At 39.2% G+C, this 16,805-nt stretch overlaps 1 protein-coding gene across 5 annotated transcripts in view; it reads right to left on the bottom strand.

Moving 5' to 3' along the window:
• RMDN3 (regulator of microtubule dynamics 3) overlaps positions 1 to 16,805 on the bottom strand; it is a 56,021-nt gene that overhangs the window by 26,451 nt on the left and 12,765 nt on the right. For all 5 annotated transcript variants that reach the window (XM_048484951.1, XM_048484950.1, XM_048484949.1 and 2 more), the window contains exons 5-7: positions 13,661 to 13,922; positions 12,441 to 12,543; positions 11,009 to 11,069 (exon numbers count right to left, since the gene is read on the bottom strand). In XM_048484951.1, coding sequence (XP_048340908.1) covers positions 11,009 to 11,069; positions 12,441 to 12,543; positions 13,661 to 13,922 — 426 coding nt within the window. The remainder of the gene's footprint in view (positions 1 to 11,008; positions 11,070 to 12,440; positions 12,544 to 13,660; positions 13,923 to 16,805) is intronic.

The following is a 16,805-nucleotide window of genomic DNA, read 5'->3' as shown; positions in this document are numbered from 1 at the left end:
GCTCTGCTGACAAAAATGGCATTGGAAAAAATGCAAGCAACACAATTTCTTGAGACAAATGGAATCTGGACAATACCTTAAGCAAAAATTCTAAATTGGGTCTAAGAATGACACATTCTGCAATGTAAGAAATGGAGGATCAATTACAGAAGGTAGCTAACTCACTCACTTTCCTAAAAGAGGTGATAGGCGCCAAAAAACAAATCTTCACAGATAATAATGCTAAGGAACCAATAGCTAATTGCTCAAAAGGTTTTAGCATCCAATGAAACAGTACAGCCAAGGTGGATACATACTGAAAAGACCCTTTAAGAACTACTTAGAAAACCTATGGAAAAACACTGAACCAATCTCTATGGGAAGGTGGTAGACGGAACTAGCAGCCAGATGTGAGTGTGATAAACCTTCGGATTTCAAAGTCAATGGGTAATCTAATATCATATATAGAGGGCATGTTTAGATAAAGACCAAGTTGAACATGTTTCCACTTATTTATATAATAAGTAGATGTAACAAATAAGTCCACTATGAAGAGACCTCAGATCTGAAAATGGGCTGGATGCACTCATCTGAAAAAGACCACTCTTATTCAGCAGAGTTCAATACTCTTGCCCACTTTCCTGGAACATTGGGAAATGCTGTAGAGAAGTGTCATGGGGAGTGTGTGTGTGTGTGTGTGTGTTAAAGCTAACTACTGACTACATACCACTGGTTAATATTGTCTAATGTAGATAAATTCAGACGACCAGGAGACACATGCTCAAAACCACATCTGACAGTCAAACCCAATTTTATCATCCCCACCCTCCAATCTGAGAAAAACAGAGGTAATAATGCCGGAGCTAATCATGTCGATAGACAACTGCTTTAGAGGGTGCTATTAGTAATATTTTAAAGGATCTACTGAGGACTTCCAGTTGTCTGAATCTATCTATGACTTCCGTAATTGGTGATAAATTATTAATACAGTTAAAAATATGTTTCTTACTTTTCATGTTAAGAGATCATAGATACCATTTCTAAGCAGACTCCCTACAAGAGATTGAGGCAACAGAACACACTCCATGTGCTGGTAAGTCTAGCTTCTATTGATTCACATGAACGTCAGATTTATGCACTCCTTATTCTTTTTTGATCCAGCTGCCTCCCTTGCATGGCAAACTGTAGTATGCCCTACATCTGAACCAGCAAAATACAGTTCACGGTTTCCAGTTCTGGTTTACTAGGCAAGTACAGTTTATAGTTTGTCAGCTCAGATGCAACAGAAAACTGTTTTTGCCAAGGAACAGGAAGTCCTAGAGTGACTGGAGCATACAAGGGAAAGATGAAATGTGAAAGCCAGATGGTTGGACCTAATGATTTGGCTGTTAAACAAAATGGGCCTTCAAGAAGTTCAAATTAAAGCAGTACTGAAAACAATCTCAGAATAATGAAGGAGACAAAATGGGGAAAATCTACGTCCAATATGAATCAGTTGCAGAATGTCTACTGTTAATAAATGAGTTGAGCTTCCGAGGAAGTGAAGTATACACAACTGGGACACAGTATACCAGATGTTTCAGAAGGTAGCCAATGTTTATGAAACCATTATTCATTTAGCCCATTCTGGCAACTAATCACTAATCACTCACCTGGCAACACATACAGTTGAAGTAAGAATGAGGGATACAGCCAGCCAGCCAACCCAAAATATTTATTTTCAAGACTGAATTAGTTTAAACGTTTCTCTTTGTCTAAAAAAAACGTGTATGTGTTTTTTTCCTGGTTGTAAACACCTTCACTTATAGGCTTATTTTAAAAAATCATTACTCTCACACACACCCTTCAATTGTATGTGTGCAGGGGGTGGGCTACGTGTTTCTGCTCCAATAGTTTTTTTGCCTTCCATTGTTTGCAAATATTGGCCTTTATCTATACCCCAGGTAGCTGCCCAATGTATATTTTTTCAATTTTTGCAGCTATCTCTTCACCTTGTATCATCATAAATTTGGCCAAGGCTGAGGAAAGCTTCTTTTTTTAGATTTTCTTTCAAAAGGTCTTGTTCTGCAACTTTTCTCAGTCTTAAGGCTTTTTCTCTAGTCTGATATTCCAGTTGAAGTATGGCTAGTTCATGTGATTTAGATTCTGTTTGAACTGAATTAGCTCCTATTTTCAAGTCTTCCATTTCCTTTACGACCTTTACATCCTCTTCCAACAGACCAGTTTTCTTGAGATCCTTCTTTACCTCTTTAATATCCTTCAATAGTTTGACCATTGTTGTTGGTATATTTTGAACACTACTTTCTATAAAGTCCATTTCCACGTAGACTTTGTATACTTGTAGCCATGGTTCTGACATTGTTTGACAACTCTTGGTGTTCTGATATATAGAACTTTCTCTTGTAGCCATCTTAGACCACTAGATGCCACTGTGACCAAGCATCCACATTAACAGTAGAGTATAACTGAAACTGTCTTTTCAATCACATCACTTTCTATGATTCAATAAAACTTCCTTCCTTTATGAAAGTAACTAGTTTTAACCAATTTTAACCTGGTCACTCCAAAGAACAAAAAAGGTAAATTCAGTCTTACTCTTATAGTAACAAAGCAGCTATTTACTGACTATTGCCTTTATTTCTAAGCTTTCCCCTTAAAACAGTTTCATTTTTGTTTTCCTTTTTTTAAAAAAAGCTTTTTGTTTGCTATAAGTCTATACTCTTCAGATCTTCTGTTTTTTGCTGGACTCATCTGCAACGAATTTTGGACTTCTCTTATTGATATCCGTTTCTTCTTCATTTCTTCATGAGAGATGCATGACTTGGATGTAGTCTTCCACAGGGAAGGTGAAATTTCTGGCAGGGAATGGTGGCAGTACCACTGACTTGGCTTCTCTATCCCAATGAATCACTATGGTAAGCATCCTTCCTGTGTGTTCCTAACCCAGGGAGACAGTCTTAAAACTCTATGTGGCTTCCTCTGGCTCTCAACCTGGGGAGGCATGCGATTCTGTTTGAAACACTGACTGGAGTTTCAGTTCCTGAAGCAAGGCTCAAGATGGTTGATGTCATGGCTAGACTGGAAGTCAGCCAGTGTCCCTCTTTCTGAAGCAGCTTAGAATTTTTGGTATAAGTGCTCCATTCTGGAGTCAGATTCTTTAAATGCATCTGCTCACTCTTTAAGTATAAGACCTCTGTGACGAATGTACTTATCCTGCATTCAAATTACAGGGTGGACCAGCCCCTTAAAGAGTTAAGCCCTGGCCAGCCCTGATTGGCCAGAGGAAAAAAAAAAGACAGAGTCTTTATAAACTGTCACAAGTAGGAGCTGAGGGGGGGGTTCTATTTCTTTTGAGTCTTCGGACTGTCGAGCTCTAAGGAGCTTTTGTTCTTGTAGGTATTTTTTTTGAGACAGAGTGAGGTGAATCCACCAAGTTCTCTCACTGCTGTAGTTGTTAGGAATAGCTGAGAAAGCTATTCTGTCACCTAAAGCCCTGAGTTTGGAGGCAAGTGTCCGCCCTCAGGTGTTTTGTTTGAGAGGGAAACCCCTCTAAAGTCTGTGGTGGTCTGTCCTCAAAGTGAACATCAGTTTTTGGGAGGCCCAAATCCTGTGGCAGTGAAGCCAAGTTTCGGGATTGTGGGAGAGGGAGGCTGTATGCCTGAATCCCACGGGGCGAAAACTGAGTGTTTTATTTTTGTGAGGAGGAACAGCGGACTGACAGCTTTATTTTTAAAAGGGAGTGTGAAACCTCCACAGTACCATCTTTTGAGAAACATCTTTAAAGTAAAACTTTAAGTGAAGGGACACCTGTGAGTGTCCATCGTGTAACTTACGTGAAGTGCCTGCAACCATACGCTTTAAGAAACATTCATTGCCTGAAACCGTTAAGCTAGAACAAACTCTCTTTAAAACCAGTACGCTTACATCCTCTCCAGTTTATCTGAGAAGCCTGTGTTAAAGCCAGCAAATAAATGTTTTAAGGTTTTGGTTCAACTTCAAACCGTTCCAGTCTTCATCATGATATTTTTCAGCTCAGGTGTGTCTGTGTGGTTCCCTCGGTACAGAATAGGGTGGTGTCCTCTTATTGCTTTACAACCTCCAATGCCAACTGCCTGCACTTTCCCAACATTCTTAAAACTGATTGGATGTTGCTGTAGCCTTCAAACGAGATTGGTTATATTACAGCTAGGTGCCGGACAGCTCTGTCTATTACAGACACTCTTGGAAAAGTGGGATACAATTTTTTAACTTATTCGCTTGACTCAACAGTTGCACTAGATTGAAAGATAGATCTGACATGACATTGTTTCTTATTTCCTTCTGTGTTTCCTAACATGTATTATAAGACTGTAATAAAATCAGAAGTTAGGGGGCTCAGAGGAGAGTTCTAGTTTACAATGTGCAAGTGTATTAAAGAGTACTTTGCAAATTAAAATCTGCAACAGAAAGTGAGGTGCAAAACATTGGGGATAGTCACCTTTGATTTTGGCCTCTCAAGTTTTCAAAGAACTGGTATAGCTTCCCTATCTGCTTTCTTCTATCACCTTTGAATAGTGAATTTCTAAACACAACGATAGAATGAGAGCTGAATTCATTTTTACTAGATGCTCTTCTGTCTGCCAGTCTTTCAGAGAATGTGGTAAAGGGCTCAATTTCTGTGCATTTACTAAATAGATCTGAGCTCAGCCCCTTCTTGCTGTATGAAACGGACTACTTGTTGCTTAGTACTTTCCAACCACCAATAAGATATCACTGGAGTTCTGTTAATTTCTAGATCAGTGGTTCTCAACCTTCCTAATGCCGTGACCCTTCAATACAGTTCCTCATGTTGTGGTGACCCCCAACCCTAACATTTATCCATTTTACAGATGGAGAATACTGAGGCAAAGAGTCTTAGGTGACCCCTGTGAAAGAATCGTTCACCCCCAAAGGTGTCCCAACCCACAGGTTGAGAACCACTGTTCTAGATGGAGAAATAGGCTTCCTACCTAGCAGCATTAGGAGACTGAAGTCAATGCCTGTGTCATTATTAGGCATTGCTCCTGTCACATCACACCTCCTGGATAAAATTGCCAGGAGTTTGTCTTTTAAGGCATTTTGTTCCCTCAAATGTTTGGTAGTGTTTAGTTTTGCTTGGTTAAAAATAACCATATTTTGTTGGCTTTAAAGCCTCATCTTAATTATGCTTTTAGTATATTACTCAAAATTTTATTCGAATTGCCAGAATGTTTTGTATTTTCCTGTGAGTTGCCTAGCAACTGGTTGAGAGGAAGTGCAGAAACATTTTAAATTGAAATGTATATTTTCTACCATTTGAGATGGGTAGCTGGCATACTTACTCACATATGATGTCTCAGATACTATTTCATAATGTCCAAATTTTGTTTTAACTAGGAAGGAAATAAGAACACATAAAACTGTGTGGTGTTCAGGAATTGTAGAATCTGCTGGAATATTGTTACATAAATCTCTAAAGACCCAGTGAAAGAAAAAACATTTGAATTCCCTTTCCACTTCCGTGTGTTTGTGGCCTCTGCATTCCTTAAGACCTTCCCTGTGAATCCAGAGGAGAAGCTGCATGTTTTCCTTGGCTTTGTACTGGCTGTTGAAAGAAACTTTGGAAGCACAACAAGAGCATTAGGGGGGTTCTAAGACCTCTCAGGAGAGGAAACTTTGCAGGTGCTGCATTATCTGTCCTTTATTTAGTCAGAGTAGGTCTGAAAACATTTACTAACATCTTATGAAGTTAAAGTTTGTTATTTGTCTTCTGAGACTGAACATACAGATTCAATTATTGAATGTGAAGATGGAGATGGAGTTCTGGTGCATGGAGATATGTTGCTTTAAAAGAGGAGAGAGTTCTTATTGCTTAGAAAAATAGCTGCACTATGAAACCTTCATTCTGCACCTGCATTCTAGTGAAATCAATGTGTATTTTAAAATATTTATATAATGCACTTGACTCTCTTCTCATGTACTCATTATTAAATATTATTTTGCAGCATCCCATAACTCATGGGCAGCCCCATCTAATGGGCTGGGTGCCAGGCTGCGACACTGCACCCATGCCACACCGCCGCTCCCAAAGAGGCTTCCCAGCGGCATGGGGAGGCTTAAAATGCATGAGTTTACTTTAAAAACATCTAGTGAAACAGTTGAATTATAGATAAAAATCAGTAAAACTGAGTAGAATTGTAGCTATTATTACAAAGAAGATTGCCAGATAGCAATCTTAAGTGTTTAACTAGTTAGTCAAAATGATTAGGAAGGACTGAAGAATTTATACATAAACTGCTTTTAAGTCCAAGAAATGTTAGAGAGATAAGATATGTTTTTTATATGAAACAGAATTAGAATTGGAATAGCTTCCTTTTAAATGCTGGCCTAGATTATAACAGTAACAGTACAATATAAAAATTCAGCGATGGGTTTTGAGTGGGAAGTTAAGTAGTTATTTTTGCAGTTTGTTTTTAATATTAGGGTGACTGGTTCACTGGAGAGATGTGTATAGTGTTTTAGTTGTGGTGTGCAGTTGTCAAAAATTTAATAAAATCATTATAAAAAAAGAAAGAGGGACACTGGCTAGAAGTTATTGGTCAAAACTGTGGGAGTATGAGTGAAATGGTCTCAAGGGGAGAACCCTAAATCTTTTCTAATTGAAAATATATTATTCAGTGGTAAAAGTCTCTGTGAGCTGGGGTTGCCAGGTTGCCCAGATCACCAGCAGGGAATAGGAGGTGTTGAGATTATCAGATTCAGGTTGGGAAATTCTTGAAGATTTGGGGATGAAGCCTGGGAAGGACAGGGATCTCAGTGCGGTTCAATGCCATATAGTCCACCCTCCAAAGCACCCTTTTTCTCCAGGGGAACTGATCTCTGTAGTCTGGAGATGAGCTGGAATTCCAGGGTTCTCCAGGTCCCACCTGGAGGCTGGCATCACTACTCAGAGCTATTGAGTTAAACTGATATAAAGCTTTCTTAAACTGTACCATGGGAAGAAAATATTTACACTTTTGTAACCTGCTCATGGGTCCTACTTAAGTGTTTGAACAATTCTGAGGAAAAAATACTGCTCTTTTAAAGTCCTGCCTCAAATGTGTAAGTGTCCTGAAGAAAAATAAAATTTACCTCACAATAGGAAATGTACAATTCTACAAGCAACTGTCCGTCCTTAAATATGCTACTATAGAATACTACTTTGGAACAGGAGGGAGAAGAATTACACCATCCCTAAATTCCCCTGAAATTGTAGGTCATCACAGCGTCCACTGCAGAAAACAATAAAAAACCCAGTTAATTAAATATACAAAATCTCAAAACAACAGATAATAGCTATCTGTCTAGCCATACACACACACATATCTACCATCTTAAAACATAGCATAAAACAGATGAACCATATTTCACAGTGGCAATATGATTTATATATATGTATATGTAAATTATGAGACAAGATAATATAACAATTATAAGCCAAGAACAAAACAGAGTAATCTGAAGTGACAGTAGCAAGCAGTACCAACGACTTAGCCAACTGCCTAAAAAACAGAAGGATCTTTGTCTGGCATCTGAACAAGCTGGTGCCAAGTGAATCTCTCAGAACATGCTATTTCATACCACCTCAGAAAAGAGCCTTTTCCCTAGTCACTATCCATCACAACTGAGTGGTCAGGAAGAACCTTCAAGAGATGCTCACTGGGAACAAGTAAGACTATATAATGGCAAGCAGTGCTACAGATGTCATGATCTCAATTTGTTAAGAACTTTAAGTGCCAAGACTAGTGCTTAGAATTTCACTTGAAAACCAGGGGCATTTGAAAAAGGTGCCACTCCCCCAATTTCTGACAGCTATGAAAGTGCCATGTTACAGTAAGATACCATGATTATACCAAATAACCCGGATAAGCCATGCAGCATGACAAAGACCTCGTGGTCATGAGAAAACATGCATAAATAACTTCTGATACAGTACACAAAAAATGGAAACTACTTATTTCTTTTGCTATGACTTGGAAGAAGTTATTTTGACAGATAATCATGCATTGTCACTGACTCTGCCAAAGTGTCATCTTCTATATTTTATTCTAAGAAATCAAAATATTTCAAGATCCAGATGTGCTTAAGGTGCCAATAAAAAATTTGGTTTCTTTTTCCCATGAAAACTACTACAACTGAGCAATGTAAATCACCTTAACAATTCTAGGCTAGAAATCTGCAGTAATCTGCATTTGTTTAGCAATCTGAAGAATTATGAGGACTGCAAACATAATGGAAACACTAATTTTTGTTTTAAAAACCTCTGTGGGAAATGAAACAACCAAATACCTAAAAGGGTGAGGGTGGGGAGAGAAATAACAACTGTGAGACAATGATGATGCACAAAAGAAGGCTAACTAAAGGGCAGCCGCAGCAAAGGTAGCTTGGGCAGCTGGAATTGGGAGGGAGCCAGTGCGAGAGAAGGGTGAATCCTCCCATTCATCCCTACTCAACTTCTGAGCTCTCTTCATGCCTGGCTCTCTGCACCCAGCTGCTGAGCTCTCTGCATGCTTGGCTCTTGGAACACCAGACTCTCAGTGGGTGCCTCTAAGCCTAGGAGTGGGCAGCAGCCGAAAAGGTTGCCGGCCAGGCTGAGAGGGAGCAGTGAGTGAGAGCGCCCGGGGGGGGGGGGGGGGAACATTGGTAGGGCTCAGTTCTTTTCACCACAATTCACTATAGAAAATAAATAGTGCTGCCTATAGCCTCCCACTCTAGCCCTAAGCACCCCTGTCCTCTGCCCAGCCTCTGAGCCCTGGCGGCAGCCTGCTTTGCTGCTGCGCCCACCACCTGGGCCCAATATGGGCTGAGCAGAGAGCAGGTGGCTGCTGGTGGCCAGGAGGCAGTTGGACAGGCAGATTCAACTGGTTGTTGTGGGTTTTCCAGGCAGATTCAAATTTAATAGCCATGATTTTTTTTCAAAAAATAACCCTAACCCTTACTGATATGGGGTTCTTTTCAGGTTCTTTCAAATTTCTGAAAATTTCTGGGTGCATCAAACCCTATGGAAAACCTTTGTGCAGTTTGGAGGAGGTTGCGGTCTTTAAAGGCAGAGCCATCAAATTTGCACCATAACATTATATGACTCATTTCAGAAGAACCCTCAACTTTGGTAAAAAATGGATTGGAGGTCCAATTTTATGGGCCTCCATTATTTCCAATGGAGAAAAAAGTGGGGCCCCATAAAATTCAAACCCCTGACCCAATCTTCCATGAATTTGGGGGTCCTTGTAAAGAGAGTCACTATTACCGTATATTCTCGCGTATAAGTTGAGTTTTTCAGCCCTATTTTTGGGCTGAAAAAGCCTTCCTCGACTTATATGCGGGTCAAACTTTGGGAAATATGGTAATTCTATTCCACTGTTCTCTATGGCTTAAGCTCTGTTTGTGTAACCCAGGGTCCATTAGGGGGAGATAAAGATCTCAGATTTTCCATATAAGGAAGAGGGCTCAATTTCCTCTACGGAAGAATAGGCTTCATAACTGCTAACAGGCCTCAACTTCACAGAGTTCAGTTGTTATGAACTGTATTTACATATTTCAGGTATGAGAATGTTTGTATTAACTGTTGAGAAGGGGATATTGTGTTATATTGATTGACTATTAGTTTGTATTTTGGTTTTGGACACAGCTAGAGAGAACCACAGGACTGAGACCCTGCTGGTCTGTTTTGCATAGCAGGCCAGAACTATTATTGTTTCTGTATTGGTTTGCCATATTTCATTGTTATACTGCACACTTCTGTTTATAAAACAGAAAACAGATTTATAGTTTCTTTTGTTGTAAGTCTGGTGAATGTTAAGGGTCACAAGGTAGGATCACACTGTCAAAGACTTGAACTCCTTTAATATGTCTAATATCCCTCTTAAAATCTGAGTTGGGTTACATTTGGACATACAGATGAGGAGGAGGAATCCAGTTTTGAAGGATTTTAACTCTTGGGTTTTAGCTTGGTTGCTGATTGAGCTAAGGTTTTTGTACTTTTAAAGTTACTGTTGATACCTCTTTTCCACTTACAGAGCTAGTTTACTGTTTTTTTAAAAATAAATATTCAAAACCATTTAACCTACTGATGCCTCAATTAATGTAATTTTATTGGTATTTATTTTTGAAATTTACCAGAAGCTGCTGCATTTCCCACCCTTGACTTATACACAAGTCAATAAGTTTTCCCAGTTTTTTGTGGTAGAATTAGGTGCCTCGACTTATACGCGAGTATACACGGTAGCTATACTGCAGATTTGGTGCTTCTACCTAACACATACCCCACAAACCCCATAAAGATTAACAGTTTTCTTATGCTGGGAAAACTCTCTGTGATTCTCAAGTCTGACATAGCTCAATTTTATGACAATGAGGGATCTTTGTAGGATTCAGGGGGCTGTTTTTTAAGATAGAGGCACCAAATCTGCAGCATATTTGCTGGTAATTCTCCTTACATGAACCCCCAAATTTGGTAAAGTTTGGGTCAGGGGGTCCAATTTTATGAGCCTGCATTTTTTCTTCATCTGATCCACTCTTTACCAAACTTGGATTTCTTCTAAGTTACACTGCAAATCTGTGCGTCTATCTCAAAACACAGCATCCCCAGCATCCTGCAAAAGGTAAATCCTCTAGGGCCGTGGTGGCGAACCTTTGGCACTCCAGATGTTAAGGACTACAATTCCCATCAGCCCCTGCCAGCATGGCCAATTGGCTATGCTGGCAGGGGCTGATGGGAATTGTAGTCCATAACATCTGGAGTGCCAAAGGTTCACCACCACTGCTCTAGGGTAAAATGAGACTTGAAAAATCTGAAAGAATTCCAAAAAACCCAGCTTTTTTCAGATTTGATTTTTTAACTCTGTTGAAATGGTGCCTCCTTTTTCCGTTCAGCATATGCGAATGCACATCTCTAAAGAGGAGGATTTAAACACATACACTGAAAAATGTGTATGGTTTTCAAGTTTGACCAACCCCCCCACCCTTTTCCTTGACAAAACAAATTATTACATACCACTGGTGACATTCAGCAATCTGACTTTCCATCTGCAGACCCCTTTCTGCCTCCTCCTTCCCTGAAATATGAAACAAGATATATTTTGTACACATAAGCTAACCCCCAAATATTAGCCAAATGGAAATTGTAGTAGTGTGTGATAGTTTTCCATACTCATTACAGCAGATTCACTTTAGGACATATCCTCCTAAGCTGGGATGACACACAATTGAGCCAAATCACTTTAACCTGTGGGCTGCTGCCCCTGCATGTTCAGTCCACAGGTTTTAGGTCTGCAGCTCTCCTCAACAAGATGCCAAACTACAAGATTTGTGCCATGTTCCATGACAAGCCCTTGGAATCAAGTCTCATCTCCAACGTAAGGTGAGATGTCATTCATTAGGAAGAAGGAAAGCAGGAATCAACCACTCCCTAAGCTGCATGTGCCCAGTAAGAAAATGGGGACAAGAGATTCAAATATCATAGCTGACATGATTGACCTTATGAAGGAAAACAAATGAAGTTTGTTGTTAGTAAAAGAGAAGAGAAAATACAAGAGGGCAAAATGAAGTGGACAACTTTGACAGAAATGTAAACAGAGGACATAAAGTTGTGCATACCATGAATCAGAAACAGAGGCATTTCAGTACTTTAAATGTGGGCTACCTCTAGCTTGCAATAAATTTGCAGATATCCATATTAACAGCCCAATTCATAGGAGAGGGTGAATCAGGCTATAGAAGAAGTATACATTTACCTGCCCTGCCAGCATAAGAGGCACCTACAGCAGCGGAGAGAGTGGCAGAAAGAGTAAATACACCAACATGTGGGTGTCACACACTCTACAGCAGCACCCAAACCTGGAAGTGCTCACTGCCTGGGAGCTACAGGTGTGCTCCCAGGGTAGAGCTGACTTTAGTTGGCTTCCACCGGGGTTTCAGCCCAGGAACGTCCCCACCCTGGCCACTGACGATGTCACCGGAAAGCACGGCGCAAGCCAGTTTGCTCTATGGGGCTATTCAGGTGACAGAAGGGTTTTTGAATTTCCCTCCTTCCTGTACTGCCTGAAACCCCTTTGGAGCAGAGCAGCACCGCCTTCACCGTCCCCAGCCATCACAGAACTCCCCTGCCCTGTCTGGATACGACTGTACTATTCATGCTGTAAAACTCTCCTGGTAAAACCCACGTGAAGCACGCCTCATGAGAGGTGGCATATAAGTTTTCTAAATAACAAAAATAATAAAAAACAAAACCAGTAAATACAATTGTAGGAACAGTGAAGCAATTCTCGCAAAAAAATTTTGGCTTAAATTATTTTTTCAATAAATTTAAACTTGTTTAGAATAGTACTATATGCTACCTGTTTGCTTTTTCAAAAGCAGGCGAACAAAAGACCAGTTCAACTACTACGGTAAAAGAGAGCTACCCAAGTCTTAACATATCTCCTTACCATCAGCTGCAAAGGTTTTCTTCTCTTCTGCGTCGTCTGTGATTTCATACATGTCACTATATGATCGAGCCAGTCGCCAAAGGAACTCCTGTTTGCCACTATACTGTGAACAGAATTAATACTTCAGTTCACCTATTTGCAATATGTTGCATCTCAATTTCCTGCAAATTTCAATGTTGCAGACACACACTGCATAATTTTTAATTAAAAATTAGCTATTTTAATTAGAATGCCATGCGATGTGAAAAATATGTCTGACAAGTAACATTAAAAACTCCTGAACTAGATTTGCAAATCACATAAGCAGTTGCTTCAAATGTTTTCCTGGCTGAATTATTTAATTGTGATAATTCTTTTATGCTTTTAAACAAGGGAACCATACAAACCTAGCCAAAAACTTATGTGAGATACAGGAAATGGGTAGTGGCTTTCCCACAAGCTTTTTTATAATCTTATGAAACATTCCCTGCTTTCTTCACTTCAGCACACGAGCAATTAGGATGGGCATAACCACTTCAACACTGCAATATTACATGTGGCTTGTTTTATAAGCAGAAGTAAATGTCATGTTCAAGCAGAACTGGCTACAGTGGGGATGCCAGCAATGGCCATCACCATAAGATGGCATGTATCAGCATCATGCACAGTAGAGAAATATATACGAGACTGCAGACTACTCTTTCATGTCACTTTATAAGGGTATTCAGTCATCACAGAGCCCAGTACATTTTATACAATGGGTGCAGAGTGTACCACAATATTGGTCCCACTACATACTATTAACTCTTCAACAGGGAAACAATCATTGTAAAGCATCTGTTTTACTTTTGCCAGAAAAAGAGCTCCTGCAATATATTATCTATACTACATCAATAAATATCTCGTATCTGAAGGCATTCTACAAAGAGTACCTACCTCTAGCTTTTAGTGTTTGATAAATCTCTAAATGGCTAGTACAAGAGCAACGTGTAATATCACTTTAGAACTACATACTGTAATGTTCAGTGTTGCAATAGAATAACAAAATTCAAGAGTATAAAACTGGCAACATCTAATGAGGTCTGCATTTTCTAACAAGAGTATAAATTGTGCTGTGGTTAGATGCTTGGGCTCATGTACAACTGTGATGGGATGAGGCCTTGCACAATATCCTTTTCTATATTCCCTTGATGGTTACCTTGGACTCAGATTTTCTGGGAATTGAGTACAGTGAACTTTACCACTAGTTTATTGTTAAGCAACAGTTGGAATCCTTCTTTCTTCTCTTGGTCACTCCCACTGTGCAAATGATCCGCTTGCTGAAGCAACTGGCTAAGTTCTTCCTCCACAGCAGAGTCAAAGGTCAACGTTGCTTCATCATCATTGACAAGGTCCAGGGAATCCCTCCTCGCATTCCTCACTGTATCACAACTGTTTTCATCTTCCTCACTTTCTTTATCAGTTTCTCGGTCATAATCTGACTCTGCATTGGCTGTGGTGTAGCTTTAACACACAAAAGGGCAAAGTATTTACATTGCTGTGACACTGTGTTCACTCAGAATGACACTTTAAAAACCAACTACCTTTAACCTTTTGAAAACAAAGAAGAATGCTGTTAGAGTAAGCAAATAGTCCAAACTTTTGCCATTGAAAGCAGTTTCCTAAATCGGCCCTAGTTACAGTACACAGCACAAAAAAACAATTGGGATTTTGTCTCTGACTTCAGACTAGAACTGCAACCATAACAGTCTGCAATGGTTGCAACATATAGGCATAACCATTATTCAGTGATACAGAGATGAATAATGAAAGACTATTATTTGGTGACACAGAGGTGAAAGCAAAACACCTTTAATAACCAGTCTTAATGTACAAGTAAAAATAAAATACACTAGAAACATTCTAGTTGTAATATATAGAAGTGTTGAACTCTTTACAACACTGACAATATTCCTGTGTGTATGTTCTCTCATGGATAGTTCCCAAAACAAAGTTTCAGCAACTTCTATCTAATCATTAAAAAGTAGCCATGTCAGATTTGGCTAGATCAATAGTATACACACAATATCCCACATCTTCCTACTCCATTCATCCACCAATGATTATCAGTGCATTTTAAATCTTTGCTACTATAATTGTCTAATGACTTATTTGCTGCATTTCTATAAATAGTCCATAGATAATATCTCAAGCCATTTAGGAGTATCCATGTTTGATCAGTCATCCCACCACACCATTCTATAGGAAAGCTCACATGAAAAATAACTTTTGGTAAACAGTTCCATAGATTAAACATTCTCAGATGTGAAAGAACACAGTTGCTGTCCATACTCACCATGAGAGGCTAATTTACAGAACTTTAAGGTATGCACAATGGAAGGAACATACAAGGGTTGTCGGGCTAGTTTACAGCAGACATTTCACCACCAAGTTAAAAAGATTAATCTGTATAGTATGTATATTAAAAATTTAAGTCTATCCCAGATTTACACACAATAATTTCCTTAGCAAAAGATGACTGTTCCCATAGGAGCAACTAAGCCATAAATATGGAACATCTGTGCTCATGCCAAGTTTGGAAAAAAGCACAGAAGCCAGCAAATAAATGATTATAGCCATTTTCCTTGTTTAAAAGGTATACATGCACAAGCCAAGCAGTAAAATACTAACTGTACTAAGAAATATCTACCTATCCTGGGAGACTGTGATTATGTGCCAATAAATCAACAGAAGATGAAGTCCAGACTAAAGGAACTCTTGAGAACAGAGAACTTGGAAGAAGGCAGGCTAAAAAGAAGGATACATACACCACCTAATGGGCAACCAACTAATCATACTGGTACCAATAGCAGGAGGAGAGTGTGATTGACTCTTTCCTATGTCAAAATGGAGAAATAAAGAATAAGAATACACAAGCACAATAGTGCTGGCACAATTTGTGCTGCATTCACAATACTCAGAGTCTGAAATGAGACCATTGTCTAGGACTAGAGAAACTTTACAATAGAAAGAGAAAGCTATTCCCAAATCCAATTCACTAGAATTTATATTAAGGAAAGTTGCTTTCTCACCTGCACATCATATTATTACCCACAGATTACCCTTGTTTATAGCCATTTATGTGGTAGGTTTCTTTTCTTTTGTATACCTCTGGGCTTACAGCCACCTGTCAACTCCATATTGTTATGTTTGATTCTTACTTGCTGTGTCCCACTTTATGGGTCTGAGGGAGAAATCTGGGATTTTGTCCTCACTGCAGGATAAGTGTTACAAAACAACTCTCCTTAACTTGCTATCAGAAGTCATTGCAAAGAATGGGTTACTTATATGCTCATTTTAAAATTTTTATTTAATTCATGTATAGCTCGCCTTTCTCACTGAGACTTGAACCAAGAGAAAATATGGGATACAAACATTTTAATAAATAAATTTAATAAATAAGACTCAAGGCAGATGATAGCCCCCAAATATGTGTAGCTCATGCTCCACGGGGCTGCACAGTTTCCATTACGAACCATTCAGTTAGAGTAATGGATTGGAGTCTGGGAAATCCAAGTTAAAATACTGCTTGGAAGTACAATGGGACAATCCTTCTCCCAACCAAACCTACCTTACATAATTGCTGTGAGGATGAAGAGGGAACAAGATTCATGTACAGTGCATTGAGTTCCTTGGAAGAAAGGTGGAATATAAATGTACTAGGTTGAAAATATATACCCACCATTGAGGAAGTGAGGATCTCTGATAAACTGAATAGATTATGATACTAATTATTAAAACAGTAATGGAAACTTTAATGTTAGAGGAGAGGGTGTGTGGAAAAGCATCACTGCTCTGCTTATAAAAATAAACCTTTTACAAATAACAAAAGCTTGGCCTGTCTGCATAAAAAGTTTACTCCTGTAGTAGATCATTCATTGTCTTGATACAAGACTCATTCTACAGCCTTATTTTTTTCTGTTCCTTTTTAAAATCTGAGTGATTGTTACCAGAGTGTTTTACATTTTAAAAGTTTCAATATGTATGCTGTTAGCTGTATTGAGTCCTGACCCTGAAAACCCAGTCTAGCCCAAGCTCATCAGATCTCAGAAGCTAAGCAGGGTTGGCTGGGAGACCGAGGAATACCAGGGTCACTATGCAATGGCAAGCAAGGCCAAATCACCTCTAAACATCTCTTGCCTCGAAAACTCTACTGGGTTGTAATGTTGGCTATGATTTGACAGCAGAAGAGAGACAGACAGAGAGAGAATGCTGAATTGATTCTTTAACAAAAGAGAAAAAGTGAGGTGCGTTCTATAAATTAAAATAGAACTTTTCAAACAGATTGGTTACTTAATGAATGCTGGTATGTGCAGTTTCACTGGTCCAGTTCACTTTTCCCTTCAT

The sequence above is a fragment of the Sphaerodactylus townsendi genome, linkage group LG02 (genome assembly GCF_021028975.2).
Source record: "Sphaerodactylus townsendi isolate TG3544 linkage group LG02, MPM_Stown_v2.3, whole genome shotgun sequence".
NCBI classification, from domain to species: domain Eukaryota; kingdom Metazoa; phylum Chordata; class Lepidosauria; order Squamata; family Sphaerodactylidae; genus Sphaerodactylus; species Sphaerodactylus townsendi.
The sequence above is the reverse complement of the archived record's forward strand: the minus strand, read 5'-3'. Positions and strand labels throughout refer to the sequence as shown.